This window comes from Notolepis coatsorum, assembly GCF_963971535.1.
Source record: "Notolepis coatsorum genome assembly, chromosome: 11".
Taxonomy (NCBI): domain Eukaryota; kingdom Metazoa; phylum Chordata; class Actinopteri; order Aulopiformes; family Paralepididae; genus Notolepis; species Notolepis coatsorum.
The window spans coordinates 72015287-72042786 of record NC_140175.1 but is presented as its reverse complement, the minus strand read 5'-3'; the positions used below and the strand labels follow the sequence as shown (position 1 = coordinate 72042786).

Below are 27500 nucleotides of genomic sequence, written 5' to 3'. Positions count from 1 at the left end.
GGTTCTAATAATAATAATAATAATAATTAGGGGTGTAACGCGGTACACAAAAACCACGGTACGGTACGTACCTCGGTTTTGAAGTCAAGGTTCGGTACGGGTTTTCGGTACAGTGGGGGAAAGTTTGGCTTTCCATGTTCCACTCAGGGGTTATGTAGTGTGCAGTAACTAATTGTACTTGTAGGGCTGTCAAACAAATATTCTATATTGAAATTAATAATCGACTTGTAAAAAAATAAAAAAAATATTAATTATTATTATTAATGTATTATTATATTAGATTGTGAAAAAAACAGGCGTAGTGGTTAACATACCGTTGTATTCGTTCGGTACACTACACAGCCGTTCAGTACGGTACAGTACACACTGAAGCGGTTCGGTACGGATACGTGTACCTTTACACCCCTAATAATAATACATTTTATTTGGAGGCGCCTTTCAAAACACCCAAGGTCACCTTATAGGGCATAAAAACAAAACAAGACAGTCAAAGTTAAAAATAGTGATCTTGACAGGTCAAAGTTAAAAACAAAACAAACAACAGGAAGTATAAAACAGTGAATATGCCAGTTTGAACAGATGGGGTTTTAGTTGGGATTTAAAAGTTGATATGGAGTCAGACTGTCGGACATGTTTATCGTTTCAAGTTTCACACTTAACCCTAACCCCAATTTAGGCCAATTCCCCATGTGTGTGAAGGTCCTGTGCTATCCTCAGTCTGGGGAAGGTGTAGACCACCACATGTCTCCTCTGTCGGTCTGGGGAGGGTTTAAACTTTAGACTACCACATGTCTCCTCTGTCTGTCTGGGGAGGGTTTAGACCACCACATGTCTCCTCTGTCTGTCTGGGGAGGGTTTAGACCACCACATGTCTCCTCTGTCTGTCTGGGGAGGGTTTAGACCACCACATGTCTCCTCTGTCGGTCTGGGGAGGGTTTAGACCACCACATGTCTCCTCTGTCAGTCTGGGGAGGGTTTAGACCACCACATGTCTCCTCTGTCTGTCTGGGGAGGGTTTAGACCACCACATGTCTCCTCTGTCTGTCTGGGGAGGGTTTAGACCAGCACATGTCTCCTCTGTCTGTCTGGGGAGGGTTTAGACCACCACATGTCTCCTCTGGCAGTCTGGGGAGGGTTTAGACCACCACATGTCTCCTCTGTCGGTCTGGGGAGGCTTTAGACCACCACGTGTCTCCTCTGTCGGTCTGGGGAAGGTTTAGACCACCACATGTCTCCTCTGTCGGTCTGGACAGGCTCCCGACCAACCAGTAGGAGTTGCTATTGCAACGACCTGGACTCTCATACTCTCACCTGCTCCCCACTCGCGAAACACTGCGAATTGTGTGTTTGTAGGATAAGATAAGATAAGATATTCCTTTATTGATCCCCTTGGGGAAATTCAGGCATCATAGCAGCATGAGGGAGGGGGAGGGGAGGTACAGGTAGTAAAAACAAGCAGTGTAAACAATATAACAAATCAATACAATTAACTAACTAACTAACTGAAATATACAGTATTCACATAAGGTGCAGTATGCATAAGGTAGTATTATTGTTCTTTTTAGGTTCCTAGTAGTTGTAGTTGGATGTCTGGCTGCAGCCCCTGCCCACTGTTGTGGAGCCTCGGCTGCGCCTCGGGCCTAACAACCACCCCTAGGCGTGATCTAATTCATATAACACACTCTGTTGCATGATGTAATGCTTAAATGTATGCCTGCCTGCCTGCCTGTATGTATGTAAGTCCCTTTACTGTCTTCCAGCGTCTCTGACTATCTGGGCAGATGAGTGACTCACAGATGAATAAGCATTTGCTGACCAGCCATGGGGAGGTGTCCACACTAACACACACACACACACACACACACACACACACACACACACACACACACACACACACACACACACACACACACACACACACACACACACACACACACACACACACACACACACACACACACACACACACACACACACACACACACACACACAGTGTCCCTGGTCTGCAGCTGACAGGCTAATGATGTAATCAATAATGAATGCCTCTGTGATTTCATTCACCACACCATCAGGGTCTCTTATCATCAATAGTTAACCAGATATCTGTGTGGCCACAGTAGAGAGCAGTGGTTTAAAGGTGTGGGTCGGGCCCATATGTGGCCCCAGGAAGATTCAAATGGGTCCCCAAATCATATTATGGATTCAGATCATATGAAGTCAAAGCACTCTCAAGACCCTGGGAAAACAAGCATGAATTCACAATAGTTGTGACTGTCTATGTCGTTCATGTATCTATTCTCAGTTCTTGGGGACACACTGATCATGAAAAATGATCGGCTGTGATGAGTTGAAGGAATAGGCAGGAAATCTTTGAATGGCAGCTGTTCTATTCCGTGTAGCTTATGAATAACTCATGGCGCTAATACTTTGGGGCTGGGTTCAGGCAGGCTTTCCGCAACTCTGGCAGGCTCCTCAGTAGAGTTCCCTGATTTAGAAGTGGGGTCCCTGGGGAAAATTATGAATTTACAATAATACAACAATAGGACAATAGGATTGTTGTTTAGGGCGGTCGGGTGGCATAGCGGAGATTGCGCTCGTCACCAATGCAAGAGGATGCGGTCTCGACTCCCGGAGTCAGCATTGCCTGCGGCTTGGGCCGATCGTCATACTAACTCGTTTGGCTGAGTTAGCGGGAGGGAAGTCGTGGGTGGTAATCTGGCGTTGTGGACAGCAGGTCCGGTCTGGGCACCTGCTCAGCGAAAGGCAGGAAATGGTGAAGGCAGCGTGACCTCCCACGCGTTACACTTCACCAATGAGAGTCCTCGCTGCCAGGTGAAAAGAGAGCCACTGGCTGTCTCCGCATGTGTCGGAGGAAGCATGTGGTGGACTTCAGGGTTCCCTTGTACCAACCAGTAGGGGGAACATGCGCACAACAACCAGGTAGGGGAGGGGGGGAATTGGCATAACGACTAAATTGGGATGGGGAGAAAAACATAGAAGATCGGAGAAAAAGAGGATAAAAAAAATAATAATAAAAAGGATTGTTGTTTGGCCGGTGGCTTTCAGGCTGCTTATAAAATGTGTGAGAGCCATGGGGTTCCACAAGGTTTTTTCACGCCCCACAATTATTAAAGTATTTTGGACGATAGGAACATATGGGGTTTACTGTATAATAGGAATCATCTATAAGTGTTACAATGTGTGCCAGAGATTGTAGCTGAGAATAGGACATCCAGGTCGGGAGATCCCCCCCCCTCCCAACAGTAAGACTGGTGTCATAACAGCTGCCAGTGGTGTTGGATACCATGGTTACTAATTGGACAGATTAGTGAACAGTTGTGATGTCATGTTGTCGTTAAATCTAAACCTGTAATTAGCATGTTATTAACATGTAATTTTAGAAGTCTGACTTCTCTGGCGTGTGTGTGTGTGTGTTGTGTGTGTGTGTGTGTGTGTGTGTGTTTGTGTGTGTGTGTGTGTGTGTGTGTGTGTGTGTGTGTGTGTAGGTGTGTGTGTGTTGTGTGTGTGTGTGTGTGTGTGTGTGTGTGTGTGTGTGTGTGTGTGTGTGTGTGTGTGTGTGTGTGTGTGTGTGTGTGTGTGTGTGTGTGTGTGTGTGTGCCAAGCTTAGTGATTTTACCACCAAGCAGTGGATGGATGCTTCATCGTCCTAATTGTCTGTTGCCCAGTGGCCTGCTGACCACAAGAGGCATGGAGAAAAATATGGCATTTGAGTGTGCACATGTAGGCATGCACGCACGTTTGTGTGTGTTGTGTTCGGTCGGTGGCCTCTCTGTAGTGTCTGCAACGTGTTTACATAGATTACCTCAGCCCTTTGGACCCCCCCCCCCCTGCCCCAGACACACACACACACACACACACACACACACACACACACACACACACACACACACACACACACACACACACACACAACACACACACACATGCACACACACTCTCACTCAACAGAGGCAGTGATTGTCTGGAAATGTCCCTGGAGCCATAGCCTCAGACGATCATGGGAAGTGGGGGGTGAGAGAGAGAGAGAGAGAGAGAGAGAGAGAGAGAGAGAGAGAGAGAGAGAGAGAGAGAGAGAGAGAGAGAGAGAGAGAGAGAGAGAGAGAGAGAGAGAGAGAGAGAGAGAGAGAGAGAGAGAGAGAGAGAGAGAGAGAGAGAGAGAGAGAGAGAGAGAGAGAGAGAGAGAGAGAGATGAGAGAGGAGAGAGAGAGAGAGGAAACGAGGTGCAATAAACCATAAGTAAGACTGGGTGGTAAACCCAGCTATGTATCGGAAACATGACTGGTATAATACCGGAATATCTGGTGAGAGACATAACATTTTACATTAAATCTGTTACATAAAGCCTAATACATTTAGTTTTTTGCTCTTTTTGTTTTTCACTACATAAATCCCTTCCATGTTTAACAACATTCAAGAATGATAATTCTATGAATGACAGGAGACTCAGATCAGCTAAACATCTGACTGGCTGATGTTGGGGAAACACAGTAGTTCCAGCTGAAACAAACAGCCAAGCGACCCCCTGGCCTCCCTCTGCTGGTTCCAGAACACTGAGAACACAACAGGTCTCTGGATCTAGTTAAGTAAGGTCTGTGACCGGGGGAAACGAGGCGGTTGGAAGCCGGGGGAGTAGACGGTGACACTGTGGCATGTAGTGAGTGAGGTTTGTGGCCATTGGCATGCAGCAGGGGGGGGCAGGAGGAATGGGGTATGTGTTACGAGAGGTAATAAGAGTGAGGATGGTATAGGAGGGCCTTGTGGAGACCGCTTGGGCCGGGTTAGTAGTTGAATGAATGTCAACCCCAGCCGGGCTACCGTATGGCTGACATTCAGGGAAGAGGTTTACTAGGAACAGGTTGGGGCAAGGAGGAAACGTGTAGAAGTTACACTAACTAGAATAATTATACATAAATAGGAGGTCATGAAGGTCCTGGGTAATGAGAGGTACGGTACAGCGATTAGCCTAATGGTAGGAGTGTGTTTAAAAGTAAGAAAATGAATGTAGACGCTAAGGTTGCCTTTGCTGTTCTTGATCAGCTAGGGATTTGAAAAACAAAGTGGACGTGGCTATGAAGAAATTGGGTGCTGGATCCATGCAAGGCATAGCTAGTTACTCTGGTTATAAGGGGTGGGGTTGTGATGGGAAGGGCTTGGTTATGGGGTTATGGGGTGTTGGAGCTTGGGGTGAGGTAGGACGTTGTTTGGGGGATGGGGGGGGGGGGGGGGGTTAAGGCATGCCAGTCCTTACGGCACAGCTAATATTAGCAGCAGCTGTCCCCTCACTACTAGCTGTCTGGCATAGCAGGGGTGGAGGGGGGAGGGGTTGGAATGCTGCACAAGTGGTGTGTGTGTGTGTGTGTGTGTGTGTGTGTGTGTGTGTGTGTGTGTGTGTGTGTGTGTGTGTGTGTGTGTGTGTGTGTGTGTGTGTGTGTGTGTGTGTGTGTGTGTGTGTGTGTGTGTGTGTGTGTGTGTGTGTGTGTGTGTGTGTGTGTGTGTGTGTGTGTGTGTGTGTGTGTGTGTGCATGTGTGTTTTCAGAAAAAATGATATCTCGTGAATCTGGCACAACTCTTTGACCACGGTTGTCATTCATTGTCTCCTTAATTAGTCCATAATGTTAATATTTGCAAAAAAAACAAATAGGCCAATTGATATGTACACATATATACGTATCGCTACAGAAATTCATTAGTCCTTTACATTATTTGATGTAGTCATTACATACCTATGGTACTTTTTCTGATGAGAACATATTGGTGTGTGTGTGTAGTGTATACAGTAGGTGCTTGGCGGTATCCTGAATTTAGACGCGATGGGAGTATCGCCGCCACCTGCTGCTATCACATGACTCTGGTATGCAGAGCATCTCAGTGACAAGCTATGTTTGCATTCATAGACACCTATATTCCCCAAGGAGATAGCCAGTTAGCAAACATAAGCTAAAGCGCCAACAGATTATCATTCATATTGAAAATTACATTAGCAAATGAGTTAACCAGCATTAGAGGTACAGGTTAGCATGCATAGACAGAGATTACCCTTATAGGCATTCTGGTGTTAGCACAGGCGCTAACTGCTTTAAGCAGGCTGTTAGATTATGTGGTCTTTGGCCTGATATTAATGTCTTGTTTACACTACTAGACACAGGTGTATTTTGACGTATGACCCTGTTCTCTGAATAGCTGTCAACTCTATAGGCTACTGTACACATCCATCCTGCATTAACCCCAGTCACCCCAATAATTGAAAAAGAAATCAGTGGGGTGTCTGGGTAGCATAGAGGTGGCGTTTAAGTCTCTGTGTCAGTGGTACCTCTGGCTTGGTCAGTCATCCCTATGAACAAAATGGGCAGTGTTGGCGGAAGCCAGTGGGGGTAGTCCATCCAACATCAAATGCTGAGCCCAGTGGCTGCTGTGTGATGAATGGAGTGAAGCAACGCCGGCATTGTCCTTGCTAGCACCAACGACACATCAGCAATAGTGTAGTGGTGGTTCCGTAGGTAGTAGTCTGTTAGGGTTTCCAATTGTTCGGTATAAGCCGGGACATCCCATATATTCAGCTAAATTGGTTTATCCCACTTCCCTTGTCCTGTATATTGATTATATATATATATATATTGACACAGGAGGAGAAGAGAGCAGATAGTGTGCTGTTGTTTCAGAACCATGGACAGCTCTGTTTGGTCTATGTTTAGAATACTCTCACACATACCTTTCAGCTTGTAATACGCCTCCAGGAAACAAAACATATCAAGATGGATCTTCCGAATGTTTATTTCACATATAATGTGTTTCCTTGCGTATTCCTATCAAATTATCGTGTTTGCTGGTTTGCTTGCTTGTCTGTAAAAGGAACGAACAAGAACTTTGAGAGACCACTCATATGAGTCATATAAGTGAGAGATTCTGCTCTGACAACTAAAGCTGACAAGCCCATTGTTCAATTCAGACCATTTTCAGTGAAGAACCCAGATATGGTTATATGGTGTTATTTCATGTCTGACTGAGAGAGGCTCTAAAATCATTTCAGTAGTAATTGCACTTTGAGGTCAGTAAAGGATACTTTAAATACACAGGGCTGGATATAGGCTTGCTTTATCCCCAGCTGTAATATAATGCTAGCTACATATCGCAGCCTGGCATAGTGAGCTGAATTTAACATCCGGTGGCCGTGTGTTATGTCATTTCATTTGACTTACTCAGACGCATTTCTATGTGACCTAAACATAAAATGCATGCAATTATTTCTTCAAACACATAATAGAGTTGTTGAAATAGTGCAATGGTGAAGTTTAAAAACGTTGATGGAGAATCTGTCTGCTTTCTGCAGGCTGACACGTTGAATTTAATGCAACTTTGAGTTCATAACATTTAACGCTCAAACGAGAAGAAAGATGATAAATTAATGTATAAAGCAAAGGGTAATGTACTTCCAGGAAACATTCAAGAACTGTTCTTTGATAGAGAGGGGGGTTATAATCTGAGGGGAGACTACCATGAGAAGACACTGCATTTCAATATGTGGAGTGAAACTGTGGAACAGTCTGAATGTGGTGTTAAAGCAATGTCCAAATATCAGACAATTCAAACTGAAGTATAAGGAAATGATGTTCACGAGGTACAGTGAACATCATTTTGACATGACATAAACGGGTGTTTACATTTTTATTTAATTTCTTTCATGTTTTACATATATAGTATTTGTTTTTTGTTTTGCATATATATATATTTGTTTTGTAAAGTTTTAAATTAGTACACATTTGAGTAGTGGAAAAGGGGTAGGATTAAAAACAAGTGTATACTTCTTCCTACTCCTTTTCGAACATGTAAATTGAGTTATGTTTTGCTTTTGTTTATTTAAAAAAAGAAATTAATTAAATTTCTTGAGATCAATGATTTGTTTTGATTTTATATTGTTTGTATTTATTTACATGTTCGAAATAAAGATTTCAAATCAAATCAAATCAAAAGCAGACTGTTGAAGTTTTGACTGGAATTGGCTGTGATTTGTAGCTTGCGTAGCTGGTCTGTCTATCTGTCAATCTATCTATCTGTCTATCTGCGTATATTTATATAATATAATATAATACCTTTCTTAATCCATTGGCCTGTAATAGAAGATGATGTTTGACTGAGACCCAGGCGTGGCTCAGCTGGGTGTGTCTGTAAGGTATGTGTAGAATGTGACCCGTCTGATCTCCAATCCACTTCTGCCTTTGTGTGTGTGTGTGTGTGTGTGTGTGTGTGTGTGTGTGTGTGTGTGTGTGTGTGTGTGTGTGTGTGTGTGTGTGTGTGTGTGTGTGTGTGTGTGTGTGTGTGTGTGTGTGTGTGTGTGTGTGTGTGTGTGTGTGTGTGTGTGTGTGTGTGTGTGTGTGTGTGTGTGTGTGTGTGTGTGTGTGTGTGTGTGTGTGTGTGTGTGCGTGCGTGCGTGTGTGTGTGTGTGTGTAAATTGTGCAGAATGCCTGTCATGATACTGTATCTATGCTATAAATACCCTTTAACCGGTGGTCCTGACTGACTTTATCTGTCTGTGAGCTACCAATGGGAGACAGGCTCATATCATTTACTGATTATGGTACTTATGAATTGCACAAATGAATGATCATCTTCTATTATAAGCCAATGACTACAATACGTTATAATGAGCACAAGTAAATCTGTGTCACAGGTCAATGTAGTTTTTGTCTCTTAACTAGCATTAATTTGAGCTACTGCAAATCTATAGTGATACTATAAACTAGATATGTCCTTTTGTAATGGCAGTGTCATTATATCACAGTGACAATGGGATATTTAAACCATTAGAAGTCTTGGCTAATGAGTTTCCCTTAGAAATGGGAACTATGTTCATCCGTAGGTCTATGGCAGTACAAAGATATTAGTGAACATGGACTAACTAACTCTCCCAAATCCAATAACTAGAGTGCTAAAACTCTGACACTGAGAGCACCCAGGGGAATGTTCTGATTATATGGGTACTTGTTCAGTTTTTCTGTTTCACCAGAACACTAGTATAGAATAAATCTCATATGGGTATAGCAACTAAAACAAACATCCTTTGGGTCCACAAAAGCAGCCCATTCACTGTCTATGGAGCAGCTCCAGACTTTACACCTGATGACATCTTACGGAGTCACATTTGGAGGGCGGTGTAGATGGTTTTCGACTTGACAACATAAACATTACAAATAGACCCACGTTTACTTCCTGTTGCAGTATTCGCTGAAATGAATGACTGACAGGAAATAAACGTGGCTCCACGCTGTTCCCTAGCAACACAATTCCAGCAAAACCATCTATACTCTGCATCAGTTGTTAGTGCTGCGTTGTACAGCAAGGTCTGTATTAAGTAAGCGCTCATGGGCACCTGATCAGCTCTTCATTGTAAACATGCTGGACCCAGTGCCGCTCTCGTGGGTCTGATGTGTGGCGCTAACGGTCGACCAAGCTCTCAGTGTTAAGAAGACCTGCTTGGTTTGTGGTCGTTGTCAAAACCTGATAATCTATTGACCTTCAGTCGCAGCTTTTTATTGCATGTTGTTGCACCATTCATCTGCTGTCAGGGGGGATTGTCTTTTTCAGTTATTCAAAACGATCCAGCAACTGGTCGGATGAGGGAGGCACAGATGTAGCGTGTTCTACTTCACAGCTCTCAAGAAGTGCCGCAGGTTACAATGGCCGCGGTGGAACGACCAGTGAATAGTTTCATTGTTTGCATGATAGGAGACGTGGAAATGTACACCCGCTAATTCAGACCTCGACCGCTGTGATTGGTCGAGCTACGTTCCTACGAGTGAAAACATCTCGTGATAACGTGCTGTTCACCTAGTTCCCTCCATCACTCAGTTTTGTTTACATTCTGTTGACAGTGACTTAATAGAGTTAGTAGTGGTCTAGCAACACCTGTTGTTACTGCTAGATTTCCCCCCATCCTCCTCCAGCTAAACAGCCAGAAATAAGCATTTGTTATTAATAAAGGTGTTGACATAAAAAATATAAGAATAAACTCAAAAGTCGTGGTATACTGCGATTTTGGCACTGCTGTGCTGATCTATGGCACACAGCCCTCAGTCTTCAGTACCAAGTTTCAAGTTCAAGTTTCTTTAATAGTTGTCATACAGAAGTACAGAATACTTTTATACAAAATGCTTCTTACTGTTACGCTCCAGAGACTGTGCTAGACAAGATAAGTATGAAATAAAATAGTATAGCATGTAAAATAGAAGTAAAAATAGAAGTCACAGTGTTCAGTATAGACATATGTACAATGTTCGATGCAGAATAGAAGTAACTGAGTTACCATACAATATACAATATACTATGCAATGTACTAATATACAATACTATATAGTGCAAAGCAGGAATGGGATGAGGTACAATTTAGGTACAATTTACAGTAAGGTGTACGAGTTGTAGTGCAAATCCTTTACCAATAAATATAAAGTGTGTTTAGGTGTTCTAAGTGTGGAGAGTGGGTGCTGCAGTGTGTTGTTTGTTTAAAGTGAGTGTGTGCGTGTGGATGTGTGTGCTGTGTGCATTTGATGGTTGTTGCATAGTGTTTATTGTTCGTTGAGCAGCCTGATGGCCTGGGGATAGAAGCTTCTTCTGAGTCTTTCTGTGCTCGCCATGAGACTCCGGTATCAAAGTGTCATAGTATAGCTCTTCCCCTGAGCTGCTAATGCCAGGTAGATGCATGATGAGAGGGAGTCCTACAGTATGACGGCTACATCCACTGTTCCTTCTCTAATGTAGCTGAGGCTGAAGCCTCAGACTGACGTCATACCGAAATAATTCCGAAATTACAATGTGAGGACATTGTTCATCGACATACTTGCAAATAGTAGTTCGTTCTAGGAGTAGAACATTTGGGAATAGTGCAAAATACCAGAAATGAAACAATTATACAATGGCAGATAGCATGAACTGAAATGAATTAAGGCAGATTGACCTCTACTAGGAGCAATAGTCCAGCTGTGGTCAGAGGTTGTGTGAGTCAGAAAGTGGGAAGCGGAGTGTGTCACCAGGAATGTGGACATTCTTCCCTGTGAAGGAGGAAGTGTTGTCCTCTGAAGGGTACATAGCTAGTCACTACTGAGCATGCTCGGGGTCCCTTTCATTTAAACCATTATATGGAGTGGATTCATTTATTTACTTTTTGCTTTGTGAAGAAACCTTTCACATTTTGAATGAAGATGAATTGCCAGTGAATTTGGCTCTGCGGCAAAAGAGGAACTCTCTGATATCTTGTTATGTTGTTTTGTGTAGTTGCAGTGCAGTGTCGTATAGTGTAATGTAGCATAGTGTAGTGTAGCATAGTAGTGTAAGTGTACTGGGGGAATTGAGAGAATTTCCCTCATCGCTGAAATAAATGAACTCACTGAACTTACTATTTGCAATGTCAGCAGCTGTATAACTGAAATAGAAGGGTCCCAAAGGACACTAGTGCTGAACCCCAGACCAAGCTATACACCTAGTTATCATATAACTTTGTACTGCATAGTACTCTCTCTTTACTCTATACACCAAGGAGTAACTGCTGAAATATTGGTCTGACTCCTGGGGGAATTGTTTGGGGAAATATAACATTTGTTCACCTTTCAGGCATTATAAAGTTCAACGTACACACAAGCTGTGTGTTAACTATAACGTCCCTATTGTTGTACTTTCCCTTTGACCAAAAAGGGGGGGGGGGGGGTATAGGCTGTATAGGCCACAGACGTAATGCAGGACAGATGCAGGCCTGCTAGGAGGGCATTTAACAGGAACTGCATCAAATTCTACGTATCTATTGAGTTCAAGAAGGTAATCCAGCACGATTTGATTGTAAAGGCAATTCACTTTCCCTCAATTACACAGCTGAACATGCTGTAGTTGGTATCAAATACTGTAAACATGATAATAATTTGCTATTTATTTTGTATGCAATCATGGCATACTAAACAGAGAAAGCAATATCCCAAATCTGCATGTATTTATTTATTTATTTTTGTATGCATGTCTTGTATTAGAACGCAATCATTTTCCATTCAAAAGTTGTCTTTGACACGCCGATACATTTCCCATGTGACACTTTGGCCATGAATGGGCAGGGTAGCTTCATATCACATAGCTGTATGCTAGTGGCCTGCATTTTGGATGCTATGTAGAAAAACCACTGGACATCCTTTGATCCAAGGACATCAAACATCTGTGTTTGTGTGCACATGCGCATTTGTGTGTGTGTGTGTGTGTGTGTGTGTGTGTGTGTGTGTGTGTGTGTGTGTGTGTGTGTGTGTGTGTGTGTGTGTGTGTGTGTGTGTGTGTGTGTGTGTGTGTGTGTGTGTGTGTGTGTGTGTGTGTGTGTGTGTGTGTGTGTGTGTGTGTGTGTGTGTGTGTGTGTGTGTGTGTGTGTGTGATTTTAGTCCATTCCTAAACCACATGTCCTTAACAGTCTTTGACATCTGGAAGCCATACCCCATCTCTCCCACTCTGCAAGCTCCAGCTATGGGAACTACTGCTGTGTTTACTATTGTGGTGTGTGTGCGTGTGTGAGTGTGTGTGTGTGTGTGTGTGCGTGTGTGTGTGTGTGTGTGTGTGTGTGTGTGTGTGTGTGTGTGTGTGTGTGTGTGTGTGTGTGTGTGTGTGTGTGTGTGTGTGTGTGTCTGTGTAACAGAGAGAGGGGGAGGGTATCCTAACTTCCACTAGTTTTCAATCTTTTTGTGCTCCTTCCAGTGAAGCTGATTCATGTTTCAGGCTTCTTCTGCACTGAGCTGTGAGTGATGTAGTAGTAGTGGTGGTTAGGTAATTTTATTCAGATGTAGGTAGGGTAGTTAGGTTAGGGTATTCAGATGTAGGGGTTCTATGGTGGTAGTTAGGTAAGGTTATTCAGATGTAGGGGTTCTCTGGTGGTGGTTAGGTTAGGGTATTCAGGTGTAGGGGTTCTCTGGGGGTAGTTAGGTAAGGTTATTCAGATGTAGGGGTTCTATGGGGTAGTTATGTAAGGTTATTCAGGTGTAGGGGTTCTATGGGGGTAGTTAGGCAAGGTTATTCAGGTGTAGGGGTTCTCTGGGGGTAGTTAGGTAAGGTTATTCAGGTGTAGGGGTTCTATGGGGTAGTTAGGTAAGGTTATTCAGGTGTAGGGGTTCTCTGGTGGTGGTTGAGCTGTGATAGTGCATTCAGCTGGTCTTTGTCGACTTGTAAAGTCAGAAATGTATCATCTGACCAAGTTGTATTTAAGTGATGATAGAGCGTGCTAACATAGAGAGACATAAGGCACTTTCGGATCAAACAGTTGTGGGGACTCCCTGAGAGGAACTACCAACTGGGGAGCTCCCCTGAGAACTACATACCTTCAGGGCTTTTTTCTGTTTGCATTCTCACCACCGATAGGAATGCTGAAGTGATGCACGCCAGACATTCAGACAGAGACAGTGGCTGTGCGTGTAATGAGAATGCTTGGCTACATTCCAGTTTGGTCAAATAGTGAACATTGGAGATAACGTTACTTCACCTATAAATACAATAACACTGCTTAACATAATACAATCTTGTTGTAAGTGATTCGCTGGAAAAAAAAGTCATAGTTTTTCGTGCATTGATCACTAAATTGATCAATTTACAACTATTCCTGGTTGATAACAAGATGAGAGTTGTCCAATAAGGAACATTACATACCTAACCTACAAACATGAAACTGTTCTGACAGCACAATATTGATGTAGCTAAGATATTTGCTGGGATTCTTTATTTTTTAATCCATAGGTAGTTCAATTAAAATACGAGGTTAACGCCGGCATTGGCATGTCTGCTCTCCAGACCTGCACAGCTGAGCTTCCTCTTTTGGGATCCAGTGGTGGTTGGAAGTGGAACGCTGGATTTTCCACATTACTGCTACTGTACCTACTGTAGTGGAAAGAGTGATTGGGTTCTGTAACCTCTTTACAAAACAAGCGCAAAATCGCAATAGCTGTGACCGTGTACGTGCATGATGCATCTATACAGTACATGCATTCATACACACACACACACACACGCACGCACGCACGCACGCACGCACGCACGCACGCACGCACGCACGCACGCACGCACACACACACACACCACAAGGGGATGTGGCCATGTGTGTGTGTGTGTGTGTGTGTGTGTGTGTGTGTGTGTGTGTGTGTGTGTGTGTGTGTGTGTGTGTGTGTGTGTGTGTGTGTGTGTGTGTGTGTGTGTGTGTGTGTGTGTGTGTGTGTGTGTGTGTGTGTGTGTGTGTGTGTGTGTGTGTGAGTATATTTCCCCCATGATCAAGCTTTCACAACGTTTGACCATGTTACAAGAAGCTGTTTAGAAGTTATGCACCTCTTTGTTATAGGCCACTCCCACTGCCACTCTCTTAATAGACCTATCTCAAACCCTGCCCCTTTTCTTGATCCTCCAATCACAGCTGTCGCTTACCTCAGACTTCCTCGTACAAAACTTTGTTTGTACGAGGAAGTCTGAGGTAAGCGACAGCTGTGATTGGAGGATCAAGAAAAGAGGGCAGGGTTTGAGACAGGTCCATTGGCATGAACATTTAATCAGCTGTCACACCCCCTTTTAGGCAATTGGTATGAACACATTACACACATACTTGACATCCATGCAAAATGTAAGCCTCCTGGAGCAAAAACTGTGGATGCTAGAGTGGGGAATTTTGTGGACCGACCGACAGAGCTGCTGGTCGCAGCTAATAAATCAGAGCCTCTAGTTGGCACACAGGGTGGTATAGACATGAGAACATCAATCTCCTCTACACATGTTTTAGAAGAAGACCATCTGTCTCACATGGCGTCGGGCCATGAGCATGTATCTCCATGTATCTCTATGTATCTCTATGGTGTTACCTAGTTCAGATCCAAGGCAGCAGACTCACCCATATATATTATTCAAACCATTTTTTTCTTGATGCAAGGTTTGAGCAACGTTCAGGAATCTCAGTACGTCAAATGTAATAATTTCTTATGGCGACTTATGATACTCCACATAAATATGAAAGCAGTCATTGTTTGTGATTCTTGACACCACAAAAGGGGAAGGGTCAGGGATGCATCACAACTCAGGTACCATGGAGCTAGTTCATAATAGTCAAGGTCAAGGTGGACAAGGTAGTCGTTATGGTGCAGCCAGCAGTAACCATCTCGATCAGACACAAAAACACAATAGTACAGAAGTCACAGGAATCACAATGAATAATAAATAAAAATACAACAATGCCAGCTGGGACAAATGAGTTTGAGTCATTATGACTCAATACAAAACACAATGAGATCACATTGACTTATCTAAAAGAACAGTGACAAATTAGTTCTTTATTTGATTTGTTCTTTAAGTTTATTTGTCCCGGATCTTGGCAGATTGTACCTGTGACTGGACAACATAAACTAATTTGCCAGGGGGTTCCTGGGATCAGGACTGACTGGGCCTTCCTCTGTAGTAGTGGTGGGTATGTTAGTCATACTTCAGGCTACTTTTCTGCTGAGCTGTCAGTGACGTAGTGGTCGTTAAGTAAGGTTGTTCAGATTTGGGGTTTTTCCCTTCGTGGCTATATTTAGCCGACAGGAAATGTCCCAGAAAGTAGCTTGCTGTTCCCACTGAGATGGAAAGAAAGAGAGAGAGAGATATAGAGAAAAGGAGAGGGGGAGATAGGTAGAGAAAGAAAGAGGAGAAATTCAAACAAAAGAAATGTAAGGTCAGAGGGCAAGGTTGCTTGCAGTGAGAGAGAGAGAGAGAGAGAGAGAGAGAGAGAGAGAGAGAGAGAGAGAGAGAGAGAGAGAGAGAGAGAGAGAGAGAGAGAGAGAGAGAGAGAGAGAGGGGGGGGGAGATGAGAGACAGACAAAAAGAGAGAGAGAGAAGTGGGCTTCTACCCTAGTCTGCTCTAAACAGCTTCTGCCCTAGTCTGCTTTGAACAACTAGCTTCTGCCCTAGTCTGCTCTGAACAGCTTCTGCCCTAGTCTGCTTTGAACAACTAGCTTCTGCCCTAGTCTGCTCTGAACAGCTAGCTTCTGAACAGCTAGCTTCTGCCCTAGTCTGCTCTGAACAGCTTCTGCCCTAGTCTGCTTTGAACAACTAGCTTCTGCCCTAGTCTGCTCTGAACAACTAGCTTCTGCCCTAGTCTGCTTTGAACAACTCATTTCTACCCTATATAGTCTGCTCTGAACAGCTAGTGTTGTCTTGTTTTTACCCAGTGTAGTTTTATTGAATTAAAACAGAGACAATCATTCAATGGCTTTGTGTGCATATTTGGCTTTGGCGGACCACAGCTTGAGAAGCTCTGGTTTATCTGACTGAGTGACCAAGTTGATCCATTTTACAGTTCTAAACCACCCATCTTAGTGCCAGGGTTATGCCGTGTTCACATGGTCCTCTGGAACTCGAAAGCTTCAAGCTAGAAAATTCTGTGTTGTTTTTTATCTAACCTGCTAGTGTTCACTTGCCGAGGATAGTTCTACTGTCTAACAAATTGACAAATTGTTTTTTACTGCGCTCTACCAAAAATAATGTGATTCTTTCCACTTTTGGTTTTGATTGTGGCTGAACCAGCCAATGGTGGTGCCAGTCAAAGGGCTTAACATCACAACCCGGCAACTCAGCAAACTATCAAACTATCCCCCAAAAGAATTCCGACATAATTTATCCAATTTGGTAGGCTGCTCACGTGCCCCATGAACACAGCATCAGTACTGGCCTCACGTGTTTGTCTTTTCTAGTGGCATGGATGCATTTCGAAGTGAATTGAAGGACCGATCTCCCCCACCTCTAATTAAAGCTCAATACGTGGCTCAATGGGTTCAAGGCCTAACCTCTCTCTTTAGCCTACAGACCCTCTCATCCCCCAGTAAGCCCTGACCTCTAACCTTTTTAATGCCTCACTTCCTTCCTGCATATGGCTGGAGATTATTACAGGGAGTCTGACAAGCTGAAGGGATACAGATGTAGTTCCACTTTTTGTGTCATGCGTTGCCACACTATATATCATTCCAACCACAGAAGAAGCGTTTGGAAAATTCACACACCAAAAATATTTAGGCATCTGAAGAAGCAAGGAAGGATTTCTCCAGCAGTTTATTGAGAGACATGAGTTTTGTCTTGTAATATATCTGTAAACACAGTGGGAGAACAGTCTACTGCAGCTGCCACAGGACTTAGCCCTTCCCCTTGGCAGACACAGAGCTATGCAGAACTAGATGCTGGTTATTGCATGAGAGACCCAGGTTCAAATCCATACTGCATACTATATCCATGACCTTGGCAGTATTAGTGGCTCATAGGACCACAGTCTGTTTCTAGGGACTTTGAGTTCTTCATGCTACATACTATTTGTATGCATTTTTCAGTATGTGACCTGTCGGTATGCTAATGCTGTACACAGAAGAGATTTTGTGTGAATACTAAAAGGACCAACATTTGAAGTGTGATGTGGATGGGTTAGGGTTGAAGTGTGATGTGGATGGGTTAGGGTTGAAGTGTGAGGTGGATGGGTTAGGGTTGAAGTGTGAGGTGGATGGGTTAGGGTTGAAGTGTGAGGTGGATGGGTTAGGGTTGAAGTGTGAGGTGGATGGGTTAGGGTTGAAGTGTGAGGTGGATGGGTTAGGGTTGAAGTGTGAGGTGGATAGGTTAGGGTTGAAGTGTGATGTGGGTGGGTTAGGGTTGCAGTGTGAGGTGGATGGGTTAGGGTTGAAGTGTGAGGTGGATGGGTTAGGGTTGAAGTGTGGGGTGGATGGGTTAGGGTTGAAGTGTGAGGTGGATGGGTTAGGGTTGAAGTGTGAGGTGGATGGGTTAGGGTTGAAGTGTGAGGTGGATGGGTTAGGGTTGAAGTGTGAGGTGGATGGGTTAGGGTTGAAGTGTGAGGTGGATGGGTTAGGGTTGAATTGTGAGGTGGATGGTACATGGGGCTACATGGTTGTTTAAATGATTTGCACCAGGTCGTTTCCCGATTCATTTCCGGTTCCAGGTCAGCAGACATTTCCCAAACAGAAACATGCTGGCCACTGAATTGTTGTTCTTCTGGTATTATGAATGGCCACTTCCACCTTGGTGTGCAGGTCCTCTGAATATGTTGTATGTAGTATGTCACACATACTCCTCTCCATCATCTCCATGTACTGAAGCATACGCTCCAACAGCAGGCCCGGACTGGCCATTCCACAGTCAGGCCACTGAACTTAGAAGCAGGCCAGGCCAGTGTTTCTTGTTGTGGCGGTGCAATAGTTAGATAACCTATAGGTGGTGATTTGGGGAACAACCAGGAGATCACTGCAACAGAGGGTAACACACTCTAAATGCACACAAGTTGGATAACTATCTAGAAAAATCCACTTTGCATTTGATATATTGAAAATATTTAAATGTGTTTTTTTTCTTTTTTTTTTTACAATAATTTGTGATGTCATCACAAACACTGGCATTTAAGAGGTACATTTTTAAGAATTCCTGCACCAGAATGCAGGAAATTAAGTCTTTGTAACTCAAATGTTTTAATGCATGCTGGTTATATCAGCAAAGACCAGCATAATGCATGCTGGTTATACCAGCATATGTTGTGTTTTGGTGCTGGTATGCTGATGACAATGCTGGTCCTCCAGCTAAACCAGCATCACACCTGCATTAACCATCATAGACCAGTATAGTCCAACATTGAAATTATGCTGATCAGTGCTGGTTTTTCTAGCAGGGGTGTAATCTAGAGACCATACTACTGTCTCAAAGATAGAACACCTCAACACTTCCGGTATTTTCAGTTCATGGGAGAGCGCAGGGGGATAAAATTAATGAATGTTGATAAGAGCCTTGACGTAAGTGGTTGTAGCTACGGCTGTGGGGGAACGGCAACACTAAAAGTCAAAGGGATCTTTCAAGCCACATTTATATTTACAAATCAAAGAGTTGTGTCACTCATTTTAAGCTGTCTGTCTTATGGGAGTTGCCGTGTTCCTGTTGTCATGGATATGCATGCACTGTCCCTTTTTTGATCACTTGATTCACTACCTGCTTACAATTCTTTGTAAAATGTATGAAACTGTTTCATCAAATGTGACGTGATTCTTTGACTTGCAAATATGACGTTCAGCAAGATGACCCCTGAACCTGTGTTCTGAACTGATCACCGTTTTTTCATTTGTTTTCCAGGAGAAGCGTAAACGACAGACAGAGATTGAAATCAAGAGAAGGAAGCTCGATGACATGGTGCTACAGCTACAACACCTCAAGGTGTGTGTGTGTGTGTGTGTGTGTGTGTGTGTGTGTGTGTGTGTGTGTGTGTGTGTGTGTGTGTGTGTGTGTGTGTGTGTGTGTGTGTGTGTGTGTGTGTGTGTGTGTGTGTGTGTGTGTGTGTGTGTGTGTGTGTGTGTGTGTGTGTAGGTGTGTGTGTGTGTGTGTGTGTGTGTGTGCGTGTGTGTGTGTGTGTGTGTGTGTGTGTGTGTGTGGGTGTGTGTGTGTGTGTGTGTGTGTGTCTCTGTGTTTGCTTTGTGTGTGCAGTGTTTATGGGAGCATAAATATGTGGTAGTGTGTTTGTTCTTATTTGTGTGTTTGTGTTTATGTCTGTGTGTACATGTGCTGGTTTGTATTTGTTTGTTAGTTCCAAGCCCAGTGCTAATAACCTACATACTACATACCCCTTCCATTTAAACGTCAGAGCTCGTGGTTAGTGCGCATATTTGACCACAATTCAACTTTTCCCACCGCCAATTCTGACAGGCCTAGCTATTTTCTGTGTTCAAGCTCAAGAGCTTGGCTCTAAACAGCCATAAACGTGTTCCAGAAGCTACTAGTCAGCCACGTTCTCGTGTCACGTAAACATAAAAAGAGAGAGAGAGAGAGAGAGAGAGAGAGAGAGAGAGAGAGAGAGAGAGAGAGAGAGAGAGAGAGAGAGAGAGAGAGAGAGAGAGAGAGGGGTGCCTGCTTATAGATGATAGATGATATACTGTGTTTATATCTGGCAGAGATGAGCTAGCTAGAGCCTACGCGTGTTTATTTTGCAATTCACTCAGGAGTCTCGTTTGTCTAAATGGAGTCAGAGTCAGAATATACAGCACAGGGAAGACGCGATGGCAGGTACTGCGCGGGCTCAATCGGCTTACATTTTCAATCTATCTACTGTACAATAGAAAAATATGTAGAATTCCAGTTTTTTATATCCAATTGACCTACTGTATCTCAACCCCGGCCTCTTTTCTTGATCCTCCAATCACGACTGTTGCTTCCCTTGAACAAAAAAAGTTTTGTGTTGCTAGCGATGCAGGTGTTAAAAAATAGGTTGGTTAACTGTTACAGATTACATAATCTAGCGGAGTGTCTGCACATGTGTTAGCCTACATCAGCGGTTCTCAAACTACGGGTCGCGACCCAAAGTGGGGTCATCGGTAGGTGAGAGTGGGGCATTGGCAAGCATTGGAGTTTTTTTTTTAATGTTCTGGCAACATATTTTGGCTAAATATGCCTTGTTTTATAAATGTGTATTGATAATATAGTGCTGTAATTAAATGTTCTAATAAATCAATCAATCAATCAATTATCTTTAATGACCACCTAGCCAGGCTGGTGGAATTTGATTTCAGTGCAGCATGTTACAGCATTGTTCCAACATAGAACATAGAACATATAACATCACTTGAATGAATGAATTTGAATTTGAATGAATGAATTTTTATTCACACACACACACGATACATTTTACATGCGAGTATCCTCATGTGATAACATGTCGCAAATTGTGTGCATGTGCCAGGTCTCCCAAGAAGCTATTTAAAGCTTTTGGAGGGAGCCTGAACACAGATACAAACAGAATATGAACAACAAAACAATAACAAAAAAACTAAAACAAAAAAACAAAAACAAAACAAAACAATACAACGTGGGTAGGTTTACACACCTACCTACTAACTGACATATAACAGAGATACATAATGTAATCACTTACATTACGTACATGCAGTTAAATACATAAATACACAATTACAAGACCTCAATATCAAAGTTCAGAGTTTATGTCCATGTCCATTTAAAGCGGGATGTTTTGGTGGTCATGGATCTGTAGAGCATCAACTGATCAAGTTCAACAACGTGTGCTTTTATTTTTTTTAAATAACTATTTCCATGTAACTTGCATCAAACTGATACTTGGCTATACTTCTGTACTATGAATTTCAATCATGACGATTCCTATCCGCTTATAAAAGGTGGGTAAACTTGAGATCAGGTGGGTTTTACCTCTCCTGTTGAGCCGTTGAAACCGTCCCTCAAAATTGTTTAGAAGATCCCCTGGCGGGTGCTAGCCTGCTAACACAGGACAGATGCAGGGTGGAGCTCATCTACAATGGCTACCGCAATGCCAACAAATATTTATGGCAAAGCGGTTATTTTATGAAATGAAACCCATGCATTCCTGGTGCTAACGAGACAGTAATGAGTCTTTAAAAATCGCTTGGCTCACATTGGTTTATTTTTGGAATATGTTTTGGCCCGGCATTTCAGCATCGTTTAACATTTTTACACTTGTATGGAAATATTGACAAACAAAAAGAGAGCCGTTGAATAAAGACACATGTACTCTACTGTTTCCTTACTGAAGAGTAAAGGTAGATACCACTGAATATAGAAGCTGCCTCCCCAACTACACTGTAAAAAAGTCTTAACTTAAAATGAATGCGGCAACGTTATGGGAAATGCGCTTACTGTTTTCTCATCAGACAAGAAGATAAGATACCAATTTCCTCTCTGCGGTGCCTTCAGTAGTTGAGCTTAGCATAATGAATGGAAGCAGATACAGACCACTAACCTAGCTTAACCTTGTTTTTGGCCAACAGCTCTGATCTGTATCCGCTTCCATTAATTTGTGCTATGCTAGGCTAGCTTGCAGCCGGATAGCTTTCTACTGAATGCACGAGAAAACAGTAAGCGCATTTCCCATAATGTTGCCGTGTTCTTTTAAGTCAATGCAAAAAGTTTACTTGAAAATATAAGTTCAAGTTAAGGTTCAATTCTCCTTTTTGCATTTGCTTGTTTTAGTTGATTCAGCTAAAGAGGAGAAACACTTTGACTTGTATTGGTTTCCCTGGATAATGTTAGTATCATGGTCTACTGAATGCTGTCGCAGTCTTCCTTCAAGTCAAGAACATGTTGGGGAGTAGGATTGTGTGCGGGTGTGAAACAAAAACATTGTTTCCACTACAGGACAGCAGTCTAGTGTATGTAGAAAGAGGGGGAGGTTGAGACTGTCCTGTGTGCTGTATACATCCTGGGGACTGGGGTTCTCCGGGGACCAGCATTCAAAATGATTTACCTTAAAACTGATTTTAATCGAATCTCCCAAAATACAGTTACCACAACATTCTCAGAGGACTTGCGCTCTTAGCCTGCATTGTTTTATTCAGCCTTTGTTGATGGGACTGCTCAGAACGGCAACTGATCCCAGCTAACATATAAACTTTATGCCAATTTCTCCCGAGTATGGGAACCGCTGGAAAATTTTCCATACCTTACATTTGTGTCCTGACATGGACCTAGGGGGGGGGGGGGGGATACGGCTGTAGATCAACTGCACTGACTCTGTTTAGTCTCTTGGCAGAAAAAGGACTTGGCAACAGAGTATGGGGTTTGAACTCCACCAGATATCATCAGTGTGCAGCCAATCACACAGTCCTATTTAATGGCCATTACCTCTAAGTGGCAGGCTCGCCAGTTAGCGTGAAGCAGGCCTTTGTAGCATCAGTCCCCGGGGGCAGGCAGAGAGAAGCTTGGGAGAGGATGAGAGGGTGTGATAAGGACCTCTGGGCCACGACACGCTGCTCAGAATAGGTTCAGTGGTCAGGACCGTGTAGATTTCACTACATATGACTTTAAAAGGGAATACAATACCACTGGATTCCAACTTCAGATTTCAGATTTGGTTATTTGTCACATCTTCATACAGTACAGCATAGCGAGAGGAAAAACCTTTGTCTGGACTCCACAGCATTAAAAATGGCATAAATAGCTCTAATTACAAGACAGTAATTTACCATACTCATTTACAATAATCACACTGTGGGTGTAATGTGTGCAAAGTGGCAGCAGAACAATGATATGGCAGCTCTAGACTAGAACATAACAACCACAGCATGGGCGTAGTGTCTGCAAAGCAGCAGTAGAGACAACGGTAAAAATAGCACTGAATTACAATATAACAATCACAGTCCGGATGTAGTGTATGCAAAGTAGCTTTGAAATATATGATCTAACATTACCACTATCCCTGATATATCTTGAAACAGCATGAGAATGTCACACAATGTCACTGAGTGCTGACAGATATTCATAAACGTACGTTTAATGTAATATCCTTTAAAAAATCCAGAGTTCTGTCACACTTCAGTAGCGGTCTGTAAAAAGTATTGACCACAGTTTAATTAGATTTTAGTTTAATGTGCTCTGCAAAAGTCATTAAATAGTGTGGTGGTTATACAGTTGAGTAGCACCAAGGTCGGATACATATTGATAAAGGTTTAATATGTTTCTCTTTTGTGTAATATTCCTTTAAAAGGGTGATTGAGTGACATTTAGGTCTGGTAGATATGCAGAAAGTTTTTATATGGTTTTAGTTTAATGTTTCTTTAAGAGGGTGAGTGGTTGAGTGACATTTAGGTCTGTAGATATTCTGAAAGTGTTCATAGGGTTTTAGTGTAATGTTCCTTTATTAAGAGTGTGGTTGTGTGTCAGCTCAGAACTTCAATTGCTGTTGACTTATCTCAAACCTGCCCACTTTTCTTGATCCTACAATCACAGTGACAGTTGTGATCAAAGGATCAAAAAGAAAAAAGAGGGCAGGGTTTGAGATAGGTCCATTGCCTTCAGTTTAACTAAGATGGCTGCCGTAGAATTTTTATCATGCACCAAAAAATCAACACTTAATTCCAATGACAACATTTAGCAAAGGTTCTATGGTAGCCATCATAGGTGTACCTGCCAAATGGCCCAAGAGAATGTGGATTTGAAACGGGAACGGCTAGTCTACCAATTCCATTTCTATGAGGGTGTCAGAGCAGCAGGAAGTGGAATGTTTGTTTTAATGTTTAATGTCAAGCGTGAGAGAGTAGCCTGGTTCTCATAGGAAACAACTGGTCAATAACCCTACCAGCATTTCCCACACAAGTACTTCGAGCCGCGGGGGTCGGTCAGGGGTATTTTTGCTTTAGATTTCACCTCTGTCCCTAACCCCCCCCCCCCCCCCCCCCGTTTTGGTTCTAGTGCATGTAGTGCCACCAGATAAGATAAGGAAAGCAAACGTTATTCAACTCGTGGTGGTAAATTGTGTTGTAGTAAACAACACTCCACAGCAGTGGTTAGAGGAGAATGTACAAAGGTAGAGAACATGAGAAAATTATATGGAAACTTTATTGTGATTAAAGTGCAGTTTCCAAATATTAAAACTATATTTGTTTGTGTTTAAAGTTCTTGTGGTAAATGAGGTTCAAATCAAGACATTTTATTGTTTTATCTTTTTCTAGCTATGTTGGTAACAGGGGGGAAAACTGAGCCCCGCCCTTTTATCTGTAAACCACACGCTTAACTGCACTTTTGGTGAAAAGTACATTTAGTCCTACTGTACCACTCTGGCAAGCAATGACTTACTGTAACGCACCTTACAGAACCTTAACAAAAACGTATTAACTCTGAACTCTTTATACGTGAATACGTGACCATTGCCTACACTCATAGGCTCTCATTGCATACTCTAGGCTCTGTTACCCATACTGTACGAACTTTGAACTATTTTGCCTATACTCAATTTATCAATTTAACCTGCCTACTGCTTTCACTGTTTACACTATAATCATAACTACCTACCTCAAACTATAGTCTACCCTTATAACTCTGTAGATACTATATCTATATCTGTACATATACATATACATATCACCTGTACATGTATATTGATGTTGCACTTTATTGTTACATATAGATGCCAAACTTATTTCCGTTGCCCTGTACTTGTGCTGTATAATGACAATATATTTGAATCAAATCTAATTTAATACAAGATAGCCCTGGAAGAGTTAAATATACCTAATGGCAAATACATATTGTTAATATCCAGTAAATTATCTCACTATGTATTGATAACCAACCAATATCATTTTAAACCACATAGTTATTGGTCCTGCTGCCAAATGTAGTAGTGAATATACATTCATTCAAAACCCTCTGGCAACCACACACGTTGAGAGTTGGCTGCATTGACCTGTCACACGAGCACATGTGCACACACATATGCACACACACATGCACACACACATGCACACACACATGCACACACACACACACACATGCACACACACACATGCACACACACACACACATACACGTACACACACACACACGCACACACACACACACACACAAATAGCTCCCTTGCCACATTCTAACAGCAGATGGCGAAATAGTTGGTCTCATTCCTGAAGCTCTGCCTGTGTTCTTGACATACATTGTGTGTGTGTGTGTGTGTGTGTGTGTGTGTGTGTGTGTGTGTGTGTGTGTGTGTGTGTGTGTGTGTGTGTGTGTGTGTGTGTGTGTGTGCGTGCGTGCGTGCGTGTGTGTGAGAGAGACTGTTTCACTGTGTGTGTATGTGCATGTGTGATCGATACACATGCACAGTGAATTTGTCTGTCTTCATAGATCAATTTGTCCAACAATGCGAGTATGTGCATGCATGCATGAATGTGTGCGTGTGCGAGTGCGTGGGTGCGAGTGTGTGACGTCTTTGCTCTTAAGTGTTTGTGTATATCTGCTCCTCTTGCGCGCCAAGCAGCAATGTGTCAGTAAACAGTCCCAGGTTTCTGGGCTCCTGCTTGGCTCTGTTGTGGTGACAGCAGATAGAGCTCCACACGGGAACACAGTGGAGCAGTTCTGTCGAAGTGGACGGTGTTCAGAAGCCTCTATCTAATAATAACCAGATAGGTCGACCAATCAGATCAAGGGTTGTTAGACGTTACCTTTTAGCAGGGTTGTAAAGTACTTGTACCTCATTACAATACTTAAGTACTGTTTTGGGGGATTTGTACTTTACTCGAGTATAAGGTTTGTATACTTGTACTTTTACTCAATTACATTTCAGAGAGAAAAAAACATACTTTTTACTCCTTACATTTAAAATGCAGACCTACAAAGTACAAATCTCGCAGGTCCAACTATTTTAATTAGTATATTTGTTTCTGCTATTTATTTATTATTATTATTATTATTAGTTATTAATCCTGCGGCCACACTTTATTTAAAAACAGCCAATCAAATCCCCATCAATGGAAAATTAACCCGCCCATACCCATGCTGATTGGTCCTTGTGCAAGACTAGAAAGAGGGGATCTTTGATTAAACACCTGCTATCAGAAGAATAGACAGTCAGAACTTTTTAGTACTTTTTAGTACTTAAGTACATTTAAAAGTAGAAACTTTTTTACTTTTACTCGAGTGTGTTTTTAGCCAGATACTTCTGACTCTGAGTACGATTTTGAGACGGTACCCATACTTTCACTTAAGTATAATTTCTGGGTACTTTTTACACCCCTGCTTTTTAGCCCACGTTCAGTCTCGCACTGACCAGAGCTTTCTTGACATTAGCACTGTACCAGTGCAGAAGAAAGGTCTGACAGGAAGGTTTTAGGTTAAGGAATAAAGGGGGGAAAAAACATTCTGGGTCGTTTGAATTTCTTCAACCAATCACTAGGGCGGTGTTGTTCAAAGTGTGGGTCGGGGGCCCACATGTGGGTCTTGGGAAGATTAAAATGGGTCCCCAAATAATTTTCTGGAAGCATCGTATGAAGAAGCCAAAGCCCTCTCACGTCCATTGACAAATATACTTGTTTACTAAAACACTGTAGGCTAGTAGGTGTAGGCTTATTGGTATTTGGATACCACTGATCCAAAGTACCGCCCACTGGAGTAGGTCTTTTTTAAATACTGCAGAAGAACGGGAGGAGAACTCTGACTGAAGGAGTTTTCCAGTGAGAGTTAACCCTTTCACCGCCACACTACCAAAGGGTTAACCTTTTCACTGCGACAATACAGAAGGTTAACCCCTCCACTGACACGCGAGAAAGGGTTAACCCTTTCCCTACCACACTACAGAATGTTAACCCTTTCACTACCACACTACAGACGGTTAACCGTCTGTAATGTGGTAGTGAAAGGGTTAACCTTAGTGTGGTAGTGAAAGGGTTAAAGCAATTTTTTCTTCGTCTCCATAGTGCCATCTATCCATCCGGATAGTTTTGGTGTGACTTGTTTGGAGTTTTACAGCCCTAGAGATATGTGTGTTATCACTGCAATACAATGGAGCTGAATAGCAATTATTTTGTGGCGCTCAAAACTAAGTGACGGCAGACATACTGAAAACTCCAAACCGCAGCAGTTAAGTCACACCAAAACTATATATTTTTATTTTTTGTATCTACTTTTTCTCCCCATTTTTCTATTTTTCTCCCATGCCAATTTCGTATTATCCAATTCTT

The 27500-nt window shown here is 42.7% G+C and overlaps 1 protein-coding gene across 1 annotated transcript in view; it reads left to right on the top strand.

Moving 5' to 3' along the window:
* palm2akap2 (PALM2 and AKAP2 fusion) overlaps positions 1–27500 on the top strand; it is a 177212-nt gene that overhangs the window by 6297 nt on the left and 143415 nt on the right. Inside the window, exon 2 of the mRNA XM_084324584.1 lies at positions 19147–19227. Within this exon, the coding sequence (XP_084180710.1) occupies positions 19201–19227 (27 nt within the window). The 5' untranslated portion in view covers positions 19147–19200. The remainder of the gene's footprint in view (positions 1–19146; positions 19228–27500) is intronic.